General features: G+C 44.7%; 1 protein-coding gene across 1 annotated transcript in view; it reads right to left on the bottom strand.

The window, feature by feature from the left end:
* The window catches only part of alk (ALK receptor tyrosine kinase), a 320,052-nt gene that overhangs the window by 128,691 nt on the left and 175,734 nt on the right, over window positions 1-15,627 (bottom strand). The window contains exon 4 of the mRNA XM_053846084.1: window positions 884-1,088. Coding sequence (XP_053702059.1) covers window positions 884-1,088 — 205 coding nt within the window. The remainder of the gene's footprint in view (window positions 1-883; window positions 1,089-15,627) is intronic.

Below are 15,627 nucleotides of genomic sequence, written 5' to 3' on the forward strand. Positions count from 1 at the left end.
AAGAAAAAACAGTCAGTAAAAGTAGCTAACGGGACACGTCTGCATACAGAGGCTGCGTTATACACAATAACAAAGCGCCTCGTGGGTCAGCTGATCGCTCCGTGCATGTTATGGTTTTTTCCGGCTTTCTTCAGGGCGTTCGAGTTCCGGATTTTTTTTCGAAATCCGAAGCAAAAAAATCTCGAAATTTTGAGACGTTTGAAAACCGAGGCACGATGAATAGATGATAGATGAATGAATACTACTACTACAACTATTATTACTACACCAACTACTAATAATAATAACATTACAGATCGAAATGTACGGAAGGAAATAAAAAAATGAAATATATTTTGGAAAAAAGCTTGCAGTGTTGCTGGGCATCACAACAAACGTTTATATAAAATGTTTATATATCACATCAGTCATATTTAAGAAAGACCAAAATGGCAGATGGCCTGTTTCTGTGACTCCATTCCAGGTTCAGCAGATCAAAAATATCAGTCACCGGAGCACTGAGAGGAGATTAAATGCGCCTTTCATTGAAGACGAAACAGACTTGTGACAGATGTGAAACTCCAAACCATCCACTCACTCTCACAGCAGATTGAATATTCTATCGACATGCAGTGTCCTTTACAGCTGTGATATCATGAGACTGACCTTTTCAGCCAACACTAGCTACAGCGTCAATAATGGTGAGGGTTCACACCGAGAGCGAGACCACCTGCGACTGTGGAGCTCGCATCGCACTCACCGGGTCACCGCTGAGAAGCATTTAGCAAGCGGAGCTATAATTTTATCTCACGCGCCTCCACCTGGTGTTCAGGCCAGGTCATCCAGAAACGCACAAGAAAGGCTGTTGTTCTCACAGCACATGGCTGACAGAAGTATTTCTTACCCAGTGATGCGAGGCAGCGTGTCCGTGGAGAAGAGGGCAAAGGGCGTTTTGTCCCGCTCGATCAGCCGTATGGTGTATTGCCCGCTCTGTTTCAGGTGAAGGAACACGGCCATGTCCAGGCTGCAGGGGGCGTCCCCGCCCCACAGCCACGGGCTCAGCACCCACGGGCCGCCGTGAGCCGACGTGTTCACCCAGAAGAAGAGGCCTGCGGAGAGGAGGAACATTTGCAGGAGCTCAAATAACAATCTCACGGCATTACAAGCAGAGGTCGTGAAAGCCTCCTCCAGTATCAAAGAAGATCTGGCTGATGAGATGATCTTTCAAAACTCACTGATCCCTCCCTTGAGAGTGCAATGAAAAAGGGTTAAGAAATTCAACGCTCAAAAATCATGCTTTCAATTCAAGCTAATCAGAAGGCGAACTGTGCTCGAGGAAGCACAAAGGAGCTCGACATGAAAAGAGGGAAATCCATTTTTAATGTGCGCCGCTCCCAACACGGCTGTTTATGAGTCAACAGTCTTAAAGGAAGCCTCAAAGAGCCGCAGAAATGTTGCTAATTGTAGCAGTCACCGCGAAGAGCGGACCGAGCTTTAAAACACGTCCTCGTTTGATAGTATTTTTCTCTCTCTCTCTCTCTCCTGGTTCATGAACGGAAGATGGCGTGCGGTGGAAGCCGCTCCCTAAACTAGGACACACGTCTCCTTGAGAGTTCCAAATGGCGCGCCCAAACAGCTTTTTACCATTAGCTGTGTATGCAGTTTGTGTGTTTGCTGTAATTGGTTTTGAATGTTTACCACTGGTGTTTTAAATTTAGGACCCGCTCACCGCATGGTTTCGGGATGGTTCGGGCATGTGAGGATGGAAAGTGTTGGACCGAGAAGTGGAAGCTAGGTGGAGTGCTAACAGTTTGAGCCGCGACACGATAGTGGAACTACTGAAAACTTTTTCTATAACTTCTTAAATATCCAGTTGTCATTCATTTCGAAGACCTGTAAACAAGATGAGAAGCAAGATGGGATACGACAATATGTACCGGGAGGACGCGGTTGCTGAGGAAGTGCAGCAGAACAACAGCACCGGATGTCAACAACAATCGTAGCCACACGATCAGTGCATTTGCTGTGTCCTTGTGTTGCAGTGGTGCAGTGTGTTTGAGGGAAGTGGTGATGGATGAAAGTGAGGCAGTGATGCTGTTGCATATGTTGCAGATGGAAGAAAAAAAAAACCGAAAGACTGATATTAAAATAAAAAAAAATACTGAGGGTACTGATGTACAGTATATGTGATAAACTAAGAAATAAAATGGGAAAAAATAAAATAGATATTATGTAAAAACATAAACTGAGTTTACATGAAGCAAGTTAACCGGTAAAGGCAAATAAATTCAGCTTTAAAAATGAACACTCTTTGCTGCCCTCAGGCAGTCGGTTCCACAGATGAGGGCCATAATAACTAAAAGAGGTTTTTCCTCTGCAGACAAGTCATATGAATTGTTGCTGTACGGACCATCTAAAACCAAGGAGAAAACATGAGTTAACTGTTAAGAAAAAGTAGATCGTGTAGGAACGACTGGGTATGACAATAAAATTAAAAAAAAAAAAAAAAAAAAAAAAATATATATATATATATATATATATATATATATATATATATATATATATATATATATATAATTTTATGTATAAATTTAGGTCATAAAATTATTTAATATATAGGAAAAAATCTAGGAAAAATATATTATTTTTGGCACAATAATTTATGTGAAAAAACAGAACGAATATTAGACTGAACATTATATTTCATTAATATTATATTTACAATATTTAGGAGACAACAAAAAACAACACCTTAATGTCATAAGAAAAACTCAGAACTATTTTACATAATTTCAAGCATAACAAGAAAGAAAATGCTATGGACCAAACAACAAAGAAACACTTCCTGGTGAGTTGTGTAACGGATCAATGCCTCGATAATGAGACATTCAGTCACTAGTGTTTTCAGGAGTGAGCAGCCATTCTGTCCACCAGATGGCCTTCTCACGGTCACAGATGTCACACCTAGATTAGAAAATTTCCGAGCTGACTCAAGTAAGTTCAGTTCCTCTCTGGATCCTGTTGACGTCTACCACCTGATGGAGTCGCCGGTTTAACTGACTGCTTCATACTGAAAACGTACATCTCAAATTCAGAACAAAACGCGCTGTGATTCCTTTGTTCTTCCGCGATACGCCACATTTCCTCCTCCCCTGAGGTTGCAGGAAAACTTGGAGGCTCTCAAATTGGAACGCTCCAGTTAAGCCTCTTTCGACTAAATATGCGCGGGGCTCACACGGAGGACGCAGCCAAATTGGCGAGGCCGCGGCGAGCGCTTCTAACAAGTTGGTAGGCGAAGTGGGCCGCACATATTTTCTTCAGAATGAAAGCTCCAAATCGCTGCACATAATTGGTGCGGTGAGGCCCGACGAAGGGCAGACCTGCTTGGAGGTAATTATCTTCATAAATATTGACGTGCGAAAAACGTCGGTTGAGTTCTGATCAGTGCCCCGAGACCCCGCTGGCCCTTGCTGCACCAACAGTGATGGATAATAAACATGCAGGGGAGACATCTTGAAGGCTTTATCTAGCAGGTGGTATACAGAAGTCCTAAACGCATTCACAGCCTGCTCAAACTGTATTTAAAGTCGTAGCTAATGCTGACCTCGGCGTTGCAAAAGACCGCACCAGTAAGATCCACCAGAGAGCTGGACTCAAACCTGCGCCACTGTAAGGATTTCAATGGCCATTATTATGCAAATCCGGCTGCATTTTGTTGTTTTCTTTTAGGTTGTTATTTTGGGCGTCGTCTGCCCAAATTCACTGCAGTGTTGCAACAAAATACAACACAAAAACCTTGTTTTCGTGCTTCCTGTCTTGTACCTGTTCCTTCCAGCTTGATGGCGACGCAGCTGGAACTCATCCCAGGAATCACAACTCCGCAGATATCTACCCCTGACTTCCAGCTTGCAAGTTGCCAGATGGTCCGTTGGCGAATCTTGGTACGTTCTCTTGCGATGACTCTGTTCACTTGTCCCTGGTTTTGCTTCCCGTTCCGCGTTCTTCTCCTTAGCTCTTTGCCTTTCTCTCCTCTAGCCTGTTTCTTATATTAACTCCACGATAGCTTCTTTGAGTGTTTGTTTTACTCGCTCTTTTAGTTCTGCCTGTGTGCTAGTTATTTCCTCGGTTTGAGTGTGTGTTTTCACATCAACGGAGCGTCCTTAGTTGCTATATAGCCTTGTGAGTTTTTAGATCCGAGTGCATAGTTTTCTGTTGTACCCGTTTTCAGTGCTGTAGATCTTACACCTGCTTTCTGTTTCAGGTTTTTCCCTCTTCCTTTCGCTTTGTTGTCGTCGCCCTCAATTATCCTTATTGTTTGTGTATGATTTATTGTAATAAGTTATTGATGAACAGAACTCTCATTCGTGCGAGTCCTCTGTCAATTTAAAAGCAACCTGCACTTGGGTCATCGTACTTCCAGCAAACATGACACATGCATTTCTGAGTTACATAGAGATTCTGCTTCAGTTGCCCCATTCTGTCCGGCTTCCGATTGAGAAGGTGTGTTACAATAGCCCCGCCCAACTCCCCTACTCCGCCCCCACACCCTGGTTCAGACTTTATTACATTGCTAGCGTGGCTAACAACTGACTTCCTACTGGTTACAGATAAACCTGGAGCATTAGAATCGAAAGGCTGCCCTCAAATTCATCCTGTGCAACGGATATTGCGAGAGGTGGAACCAGCAGCGGGACGTAAACACATTAAGTTCATTTCCTCCCTTGCAAAGCTTGAGAGGGAAATACTTGAGAAACTGTTTACAAGTTGCTGTGTGCTACATTTATTACATATTCCAGAGGCAATTCGTCTGGAGTTCAACTCGGTTTGTAAGATGGCACTTGAATTATTAGCCTGCAGACGAAAAACCTCGGAGCAGAACAATGAAGCGATTGGAAGTGAAAGCCGCGCGCTGTATCATCGAGTAAAACAATTCTAGGTTACAGATTCAATCAGGTGCGCGGGCCCTCGCTGATGTGGCGTGCCGAATCAAGTCAAGTGTTAGCCGCAGCACACTTCCCTCCGATAATGACATGACGCTAAAGGCCTGAATGAAGGAGCAAAACAAGCCGGTCAAATGTTCTTCCCTCCCAAATCCTCTTACTGTGTAATGCATTCCGGAGCTTTTTAGGAACGCCAAACAATTTCCCGCCAATTCACATCACGTCCATTCAAGGAAACAGTGGCACGGAAACGCTTTGATTCATCACCCGTCGACTGTAGAGATTTCACAGAAAACTCTCTGCAACTTTCTTCGGTGTGGAGACATGTTCACCTTTTATGGGAACAGTATCTCTTCTAAGACTCCAGGTTTCTTAGTCTCCTCAAACCGTCTTCTTTTGCCTTTTGAGACAAAACTAAACTTTCAAAAAGAGCTATTAAAAACAAACCTGTTTAAGCACAGTCAGGACGTATAATGTTATAACAATGTCATTACTCAGCAACAAGTTCAGGATAAAAGGTTGCATGATAGAATGGTAGTTTTGAGACACAAAAGTTCCTGAGCTACAAAAGCCGGGGGTCTAAACTGCGACTTTCAAGTGACAATTTTTTTGAAAACCTGTGATGCCGTCTCGAACACAGAGGTAATAAGGCCGTCTATCTCCCTGGAGTTGGAACCCACAGAGGGCTGCGCTTTCCTTGTTCAGCAGGAAAAGTGCAGTTCTCACGCCCTGTGGCAGGTACAGTAAGATGATGCGTAAAAGTAATAACACACAGCCGCTCCATCGTTTCTGTCTCCATCACGTCCCCGCGGCGGTACCAGTATTTTAGCTCGCCATTAGCATTTTTATTCATTTACAGTTCAGAGGAGCTCATCCGCCCTCGTGCTTAAATGGCCAAAGACAATGGAGAACACTTCTGCACATGGGGTGCTTTGAGGATGCAACTGGGAGGAAAGCGTTTGGTTAGATCACCAGCAAAGGTCGGCAACAGATTAGTCTAAGTGTGACCTGAAATGGGCAGGAAAGTTCTGGACGGGATATAAAACGCTTGAAACCTCAGGGGGTCAGGTGGGGAGCAGATATCGGGGGAAGATCCAAAAAGAGGAGGGAAATGGATGGTTGGAAATGAAAAAAATAAATAAATTAAAAAAAAAAAAAAAAAAATATATATATATATATATATATATAATATTTTTTCCCTCATTTTCTCATACATATATGCAGTATATAATACAGTATAAGTATAAATGTAGGTCATACAATTATTTAATAAATAGGAAAAAAAATATAGGAAAATATATAATTTTTGGTACAATAATGTATGTTAAAAAAACAGAACAAATATTGGAAAACAGCCATTTATAAATGACTAAACGTTATATTTAATTAATATTATATTTACGATATTTAGAAGACAACAAAAACAACTTGATGTCATAAGAAAAACTCAACTATTTTACATAATTTCAAGCATAACAAGAAAGAAAAATGGAGCTTGTGCAGCCAGGTTTTTTTGGGGGGACTGTAATAAAAGTGTGGACAAAATGCTACTGAAAAAGCGACATAGACAAAAATTGCCTATTTTGAAAGAGATTAAATGAAAACATATGAAAGCAAGTGTAAACTCTAATCCTGCACCTATTCTTTAAAATTAAATTCCATTTTAAAAGTCTTTATACAAAAGTGTAAAACCAAAAAAAGAGTGCAGTGGCTGGTAAACAAAAAAAAGCTACGCCCCCTGCAGACTGCTAAAGGACCAGCAGCAGACGACTGTTTTGCAGCCTATAATCGTTGGCAATGCTCCGATGAATGTCCAGGTCCAGATGGCGAACGCGTTTATCTAATGGCCGATTACTAAAGCGCCGTACTTGTAACTTCTTTATTTGCGCTTTTACTCCCATGGGTTCCAACGTAGCGAACATTGAGTCCCACATTGAAAAGGAAATGACCTCATTAGACTGTTGAAATAGGCGAGATGTTTGCGCCAGAGTGTCCAGATAAACAAAGCAGGGATGTAGGAGTCAGAGTTGACCTTCACTTCTTAAAAGGTTCTCTGAAAGAAATGGACCTGCGGTGGAAGAAATGATAACTCAGGAGGATAAAGTTCAAGGCCAAGAAACATTCCTGCCGCCTCAGCTAAATTGTCTTTGCATCTGCGCGCTAATATGAGAGCGATGGTGCGTTTCCATTTGTGCTCGGAGGTCGAGAGAAATGTGTGTTTCAAGCACAAACAAATACATAGAAGCTTAAAAATATCATTACAAAATAACAGCAACAGAAAAAAAAAAGCCAAATAAAAAGGTCGGCACGAAATATTGAATAAAAATAACAGAATTTATGATGACTCCAAGGCATCTGAGATAACAAACTTTCTAAAAATGCGCCACTTATTGTCTGTGAATGCAACATTTAGACCTTAAACTGCATCAGTTTTGACACTTGTTTGACACACAGGCTTCACAGGAAACACCAGGAACGCTGAGTCATCAGCCTGCGGCGCTCCAGTGGCAGGGCCAAAATATGATTCACGTATGTAATTTCATTTTTTTTTTCTTTCTGTGTTTCAGAGTGCCATATCAGGAGCTCGCAGGTAGATTGATTTACTTCAGTTACGCAGTTAAGCAGCTGGAAGACTGTTGTGCTGCCGCCAGCTCCAGAACAAACTCGCAAAAAAGAAAATGAGTTGCACCTCGGAATGTTGACTCTCTGACTCAATTTTGACGGAAGACTCTCACCCTCAGAAGTGACGGAGCGTAAGGACGTGCTTAACTGTGTTGCTAACTAAATATCAAAACTGCTAACTGTAGCCATGAATCTTTCAGGTCCACTTTAAAGCATTAAAAGTGGGTTTTTAATTGTGTAAAAAAGAGTCAATATTGACCCGGCGTATTACATGCCGCTAAAAAAATCCCGTAAACGGCCATTTAAAGATGGTCAGTGACAACTTCAGTCTCAGCGAACAAGCCGGGTGCTTCCAACAGGAAGGACTATTTTCGGGACCTTTATTGTTCATTTGTTCTTGCCATTTTGACATTCTTACTGAGATTTTTATTCCGGTGCCAGAGTGGAGGCGGGTTCTCGCCATGTTTCGTGGTTAATCCTCCAGGGTGGACCTCACGAAGGTGACTCCAAACTCCATTGGCAGTTTATAGCGAAGCACCTGAGCCGATCATGAATGACTGTGGTCCAAAACAAATGGAACACCTCATATTTTGGGGGTGCAGGAAGTGGAAGGGGTGTTGCTTTAAGTGCAAAGAAGGAGAGCAATGAAAATCCTTAAATGGAAAGGTGGGAAGTAGTGATGGGTAGATGAGGCTTCATGAAACAGTGTCCTGATTTTCGGTGGCCACTAGTTGACTGTAAAATATTTGAGAAACTTCATGTCGTTTTTAAATCAACAGCGCCATCTTCTGGCCTCTAAAAAGTAGGATGCTGTTTTATCAACCCCGTAGTACTGCTTCATGATACCTCATCACGAGTGGCAAGTCTCATGGTAGAACTTCAGCAGAGGCATCTGGAGCTTCAGGTGGCTGATGGTGAATGGGTGGCGTTTGTATGGGGCGGCTTTAAAGGCACCCTGAGAGCAGTCTTCAAGCTCGACACTGTGACCGCCGTGAGACAGGTTCCTGACTCAAGATACTAGAATTTAAGCTCCTCCTCCTGGTAAAGGGTCTCCCCCCAACTCGGTTCCATTCCCTAAGGAACCCGCAGAAATTCCATCCACAAAAACTGCAAACAGATGGATGGATGGGAGACAACTCAAAAATACGACTCAAAAAGGAAAAGCACAAAGATCTGCCACCGCATGAATGCATCTCACATTTCCAAAAGAGGTGAGCATTCATGAGCTGGAAGGTCGTCAAAGCGTGGAAAACCACGAGCCTCTCACTCGTAAGTGGCTCAGTGTGAAGCTGGGAAATATGCTAAAAGTGTGGCCTACATGGTGGTACCTGGCAAGTGGGCTGAAGATCCAACAGCTGAGGGGAATATATAAAGAACTAGGACACACACCGCCTTTGTAGTCAAGACAAAAAAGAATGAATACATAAATTATTAGACTCTCTCCGCGAGAGGAGAAAAAAAAAAAAAAAACATCCAAATGTTGATGAAAGAGGAGAAAGAGCTCTCGGCGCCGATATGCACCCAGTTAAAGTGCCGATGATGAAGCCTGGTGCCGTGAGATAACACCAGTTGGTGATGACTGCTTAAGTAAATGCCAATAGTGTCTCCCGCAGTGAAACTCCTTCAGGCGAGGATTTTATCTGATTATAGAACATTAGAAGGAGGCGGTCGTAATAAGTCCATTAAGAGGCTGTTTTTTTTTTTTTCCCCCCAACCCTCTCTCTTTATCCACCTTATGGGATAAACAAGGAGAAACACACAGTCTGCACTTTGTTTGCATTTTTAAGCGCCAAATTAAGGTTGATGTGGAGAAACTCTTCACCGAAGGAGAGGTTTCACGCTCGGCGTCGGTTCATTAGCCGGCGTTACGCTCTGAGTTCTTGGCGGACGCGGTGATGAGTATGGACAGCGGGGCCGGTCAGCCAGCCAGCAGCCTCCGATAGTTAAAGCCAGTTTATGGATCACAATCCGCCGCTTTCTCAGCCAACGCCGTCATCGCAAAGCTGCTTTCCACAAGAGGCCTGGAAAAGATGAAACCCAAAGTGCGAGCCAAAAACCAACAACTGCCAACCGAGTGGAGCGTCGGTGAGTGTGCGCCGGCGGTGCGCGGCGGCCGCGCTACAGATGTAAGCGCTCCATTTCACCTGTGGACCTGGACGTGTGTGAGCACTTGGGAGGGGAACTCTATCAGGATTTCTGTAACTTGGCATTCAAATGGAATGATGAAGTGTTAAACATGCTGGACAGCTAGAAAATGGAGGAACTGAACGCGCCGTGACGGCAAAATAGATCAACTAGTCAAAACTTGTAAGATAATCTTTCTCTTTCGGCTTCTCCCTTCAGGGGTGGCCACAGCGGATCATCTTCCTCCATCTCACCCAGTCCTCTGCTTCCTCTTCTCTCAAACCTACAGACCTCATGTCCTCCTTCACCACCTCCATCAATCTCCTCTCTGGCCTTCCTCTCCACCTTCTGCCTGGCAGTTCCAACCTCAACATCTTCTTCTTCTCCTTCTTCTCCTCCTCCTTCTTCTTGGCCACAGCAGATCATCCTCCTCCATCTCACCCTGTCCTCTGCTTCCTCTTCCCTCAAACCTCATGTCCTCCATCAATCTCCTCTTTGGCCTTCCTCTCCACCTTCTGCCTGGCAGTTCCAACCTCAACATCTTCCTACCAATGTGCTGGCTCTCTCTCCTCTGTACATGTCCAAACCATCTCCATCCAGCCTCTCTGACTTGTCTCCTAAACACCTGAGCACATGTGCTGTGCCTCTGATCCTATCCATCCTGCTCACTCCCAGAGAGAAGCTCAGCATCTTCATCTCTGCTACCTCCAGCTTTGCCTCCTGTCCTCTTGTCAGTGCCACTGTAAGATAATATGGTTCATATATGTATCAGTAGCAGAGGTGTCAAACTCAGTCAGGAAGTCAGTCTCTCCAGAAAGGTGATGGATGTCCCCTGTGGCCTCCTCCTAACCATCGGAGCTCATCATTTTGGCGGTTGCCAGAAGACATTCTGCGAAGTTGCCCAAGCCATACTATGAAAGCCTTAGAAATCACTTCCCACTGGGTCTGGTTGAGGGGCAGGGATGCATGGTGTCACCTGTGCAAGGTTGTCTGGTGTCAGGTTGGGAACACCGTGTGACCCTACTTACATGTGTCAGTAGTCTTTTCTCAAGCGAGTGCTCAGGCTATTCACTGGTCTGGTTCTTTGAGTCTCCACCCAGAAGTCATGACCATCTAACCTCTGATCAGAAAGATCCTTGGCTTTCATGTGGCTTCAAGGTTGCTGGTGGCCACTCAGGATGTCGCCAGTGGATGACTGAGCGAAAGGATCCATAAACCCAAGTAAGAAAAGCTGTCTATCGTTTGGCTATTATTCCAAATTCAGTAGGAAATCCGTCCATACTTGGGTTGATCTTCACCCATGTTTGTGGTGGCAGGGTGGAGCCAAAACAGGCAATTGACTCACAGTCAACACAGCGCTACCTGCTTTGTTAGGACGAAGAAATCGTTTCCTTCTTGGTTCCATCGCAGTGTAAAATCTCAGTCACGCTCAACATGGCCATCGCTCACCCGAGAACACCGTCACTAGAGATACGTACAGACCGGCACAAAACAGGTCTCGCGCTTGTCACGACACATCCACTGAAACACACATATCTGACTCCTATAGGCACCGGTGCACATGCAGAGGAGCCCGCTGGGTTCGACGGCTGGCTCCTGATCGATTGGTTCCAAATATATACTGGCACTGTACTAGAGAAACTGAACCGGATAATTCCACCTATCAAATACTTTGGGATTTCACAATGCTGAAAATAGAATACAGAAATAAACCTGTTTATTAAAAGCAAGAAATATAATATATATATGGAATATTTGCTCGCATTACTAGGTCATATCTATATTTTTCTTGGACTGAGTCTGTTATCCAGTCATTTTCTCTCCCCACCTCGCTCCCATGCCTGGGATAAAACGGCAGTTCAAATCACTAAAATGCTTTTTCTCGCCGTGTCCTGAAACAAGTTCCACATCAGGTGCCAGAATGAGCGATGATTACACTTCACCTCCCAGCTATGACTCCAGGAGCAGCCTCGGCTGCACCCCGGCGTGACTGAGAGTCGTGCAGCAGCCGCTCTGTGTTCCGCCGACTCGAACAGGTCTGAGCGCACACATAACTGACTGTAAGCAGAGATGCTGTACTGACACAGAAAAGCCTCCGATGTCCCAGATTCAAGCTAAAACATCCTGATCAGGGTTAATAAGAACAGATTTTAATAGCTTTGCGCTGCTGTGAATTAAAATGAGGATAATTACTGCTGTGTTTTGCTCCCTCTAGCCAGCTAAAGATGTTTCATAATGAGCAGCAATTGGAAAATATTTTTGGTTCGGAAGCAGGTGAGGGTGAGAGAACAATTTCGTCCAGTTACTTTCAGTAAAACAGAGGAGGGAATCACTTGCAAGTGAGTGAAGCTGACCATGTTATCTCAGGTTGAAGGAGGACTGCCAGCTCTGGATCATTTATGACGGTGGAAACCTGAAGATGAAAATGAAATTTCACTCCAGTGCAAGTCACTTGCTTTCATACTGAGCTCCTGAGAGAAGGTTTGAGTGTGGGGAATGCCATCAAAGACTGCTCAATAATAGTGTGACTTCCTCCTATACTTGCTGCAAACTTGACGTGAGGGTGAAGTGGTTTCAACACTCAATATAAAATAAGTTGGACGGAATTTCTTCCACCCAGTTGGGAAGGTTGTTTCAATGACAGTATTGGAAATAACGCTGACTTTTGGATCTTTAAAGCGCTGCCTCCTGGGCTCAAGAGTCACAGGAAGTTACTAGTTCCAGGAAGTTACGTAATGAAATGTAGCGCATTGTGCGTTCTGCTGAGAAGGTGAGAAGGGTTGCAGCCTGCCACCTCTTCAGGACCTGTATGTCTCCAGGACCCAGAGACGTGCAGGTTGGATCAGAGCCGACCCTTCTCACCCTGGACATGGAGTGTTTGTTCCTCTTCCCTCTGGCAGGAGGCTACGGTCCATCCAGACCAGAACCTCCTGTCCTCCTGTCTGTATTCTTGTCTTACAAGCCTACAACAATGTTTTGAGATGATACCAGGCAATGCATGTTCTGCAGTATGAGACCAAAGGATTCAGCCACTGAGTCGACTGAAAACATTCCCGAAAGGTAGAGAACCAGGGCAAGGCAACTCTAGAGCTTGGCACAGGAACTCAAGTCAGTTACATATATAAAACGCCAGTGGTCCTTGAAAGTTGCTCGGTGCTTTGCTCCCATATGATTCACTTGCTCCCCCTACCTGTCGAGACCTACCCTGCCCATCAACTCTCTGTCGCACATGAAGGGAACGAATGAAACTACAGGCCAATCTGTGTTCTGTCGACGGCCCACTTCCATATCGCGGTCGGACATTTACGAGTCCGTCAGGTTCACATCGATATGGGGCTTGTAGCAGTACGGCTGGAGAGCTTCCTGGTGATCAGTTTTGTCTCCATCTGATACGACAATACTTGACGCCTTCCGAAGTGGAGAGACCGCTCACCTCGTGTTCCCAGCCGGTACACAGCGGCCGCTGAGATTCCGCTCCCTTCTCATGATTTTAAGTATTAAAAAAGATCAACAGTAAACATTGTTTTTCAGTCTCGCACCGTGAACAATGAGATAAGTCAATTGACAAAGCTCTCAGCTTAGTCATCCAGGAGAGACTCAAAGTAGAGGTGAAGAATCATCCCCACTGTTCTACAGAGCAACAAGGTTTCGTTGTCCTTCCTACCAATGAAACCTTCGGTATCTTCATCTTTGACTCTTGTCTTTCAGCTGGACCACCGCTTATTGATGGGCTTGTTTCTGTCGTGGAAGTCTCCACCGTCTAGTGCTGATAAACTCCGGTCCTGGACTCATTCAGGCTGCATCATTTCAGTCATCCCTTGCCATCTCTGCCTGTGGTCAGGAGGAGAAGTGATCGCCATGGCAACCGGACAAATGCTCTCGAATGGAAGGACGACCAATGAGCCCACAATAGATCCGAGCAGAGACCTCTCCTTCTGTGCATAATAATGAGATGAAAAGAAAAGGAGGACTGAAGACTGAATGTGATGCTTGAGAAAGGTCGGATTGATGCGATGAAATTTGATAAATAAATACTAGTAGAAATGGTTCCATTTATCTCTTTCGGGTCTCAGCGTTCGACTTTCAAGGCTGAATCGGACCGTTTAGTCCCAGGGAGACTTAAGAGTGGTCTAGCAAGGTCGTACACCATGACAATGATGAAGCCCCGGACCTTTTATTGGGTCTGCGTCCGTCCCTCATTCATCAAACGTCCATCATGTGATCCTCCCATGGGGGGAAACAAGTGACGTCAGCCGTGACTTCAAGTCCTTCAGCTCATAAAAGCTGTTGACCTCCACAATACTGTTTGTGATGGAATCGTCCTCAAGTCCTTCAAAGCACTTCAACTTAAACTGCAGTGCGATTGTCACGATTGTACACATGCATTTATTCACTTAGTTATTTAGACGCTTCTGTTCCGTTTCCTGACTCCTGACGTGAAAGAAAGAAGGTTGGCCCTCCAAGCTCAGACAACCAGCACAACACTGGAGCCTCCTCAACTGACTTGTCTTACTCTGGGTCCACAGGTGAGAGCTGAAATCCAACCTGGAGAGGCTTTTGGCTCAGCTCTTTGCATCCTTCCCTCACTCAAGAACACGATCCAAGACATGGACAGAATGTTCCATCATTTTCTGACTGAGAACCATGGTCTTTAACTTGGAGAATCCTGGCGCGCATTGACATGACTTTGAACTGGTGATATACCAAGCAATAACTTAGTGGAACTTCATCAAACCAACTAGCATCTGAACATAGAAAAGTCTTCTGACAAGTACATCACAACGCCAATGTCTCAAGAGTCCCCACAGACCCGAGAGCCTCTGCCAGTATCCTGATAAGAGTGCGGAAGTCTCACCCATCCTTCGCTCTCTCCTTATGCTCCTCTCATCCGTTACATCAAACCAAAGCCTCCCTCTTAACCCTGCAGGGTCTCATGGGAACTGCACCCCACTATTTGGACAGTTAACTCCACGCTCTTTCATGCCGAGTCACTTCTATCAAAAAGAGAGGAGAAAACAAATCCAAAAAACTTAGATCTGTCCAAGAACAGTGAAATAAATTATAAATAATGCGGCAATAAAACCGCCACCGCTGTAAAACCGACGACGCGGTCGCATACTCAAGTGCTTGAATCAAATGTCCTGCAAAGGAGTATCAAATCTTTATCATCTCGTGGCCGCACAAAAGCATGATGAATCCCTCGGGGGGGGGGGAAGAAAAAATCAGCACTCTTTATTGGACGCGATAACATACTGCAGAACGGCTCGAGGAGTCTTGACGACTCACTTGGCGAGGCACCGTTCGGCTGAGAATACACTGGCAAGCAAAGAAGATTCATCGAGCGAGTGAAGATCTTTATTCTACTCTGGTATCGTTGTTTATTTTTTATATCAGCGCCGGTTTGGCAGGCGGCGACTTGCACCCTAGAGACTGCTTGTCAGCTCCAATGTGATCAGGTCCTCTCCGGCGGACTTTATTCAGCCAGAAAATAATGTCTTAAATACAATGGCAGGCAAGATAAAAGGGTCAACGCGGCGCCATCCAGCTGAATTATCCTAGATTCAGCATGGCTTCCCACGTGTAGGTGGCATCCAAGCAGATGCTTCCTTCCCACTCAGTCCCTTCAGTTCTCATATTGAAGTTGTTACTGCTTTGAGGAAAACAAAGTTGAAAAGCATTGTGAATGGAAAGTGTTGCTCCAGATCACACCTGAGAAATGTTGGTAGAAGAAGTGCAGCCAAAACAGACCAAGACGATAATAATGTTTACTGTTTTGGTCCACAGAGGTGTGGTGTCATTTCAGGACGAGTCCAAGTATCTCTCCTGACGGCCTGCCGTGATCCTCCTCCATCTTTCAACCCAGGCTTCTCTCTGTTGTTCTCCTCCCTTCTTCATCTCGCCGACAGGTTGACATCATAAACAGCCCACACACACCCTGCATGCAGTCAAGACGACCTTAACT

Source organism: Synchiropus splendidus, chromosome 16, assembly GCF_027744825.2.
Source record: "Synchiropus splendidus isolate RoL2022-P1 chromosome 16, RoL_Sspl_1.0, whole genome shotgun sequence".
NCBI lineage: Eukaryota > Metazoa > Chordata > Actinopteri > Syngnathiformes > Callionymidae > Synchiropus > Synchiropus splendidus.